At 66.8% G+C, this 223-nt stretch overlaps 1 protein-coding gene across 1 annotated transcript in view; it reads left to right on the forward strand.

Moving 5' to 3' along the window:
- Positions 1–4: 4 nt before the first annotated feature.
- LOC104508907 (protein groucho-1) overlaps positions 5–223 on the forward strand; it is a gene marked incomplete at both ends in the record, with an annotated part of 2,669 nt that continues 2,450 nt past the window's right edge. Inside the window, one exon of the mRNA XM_010150673.1 lies at positions 5–219. Within this exon, the coding sequence (XP_010148975.1) occupies positions 5–219 (215 nt within the window). The remainder of the gene's footprint in view (positions 220–223) is intronic.

Genomic DNA, 223 nt, shown 5'->3' on the forward strand with positions numbered 1-223 from the left:
GCAGATGCAGCCGGTCCCCTTTCCCCACGACGCCCTGGCAGGTCCCGGCATCCCGCGGCACGCCCGGCAGATCAACACGCTGAGCCACGGCGAGGTGGTGTGTGCCGTCACCATCAGCAACCCCACCAGGCACGTCTACACCGGCGGCAAGGGCTGCGTGAAGATTTGGGATATCAGCCAGCCGGGCAGCAAGAGCCCCATCTCCCAGCTGGACTGCCTGGTT

The sequence above is a fragment of the Eurypyga helias genome, unplaced genomic scaffold (genome assembly GCF_000690775.1).
Source record: "Eurypyga helias isolate BGI_N326 unplaced genomic scaffold, ASM69077v1 scaffold25744, whole genome shotgun sequence".
Taxonomy (NCBI): domain Eukaryota; kingdom Metazoa; phylum Chordata; class Aves; order Eurypygiformes; family Eurypygidae; genus Eurypyga; species Eurypyga helias.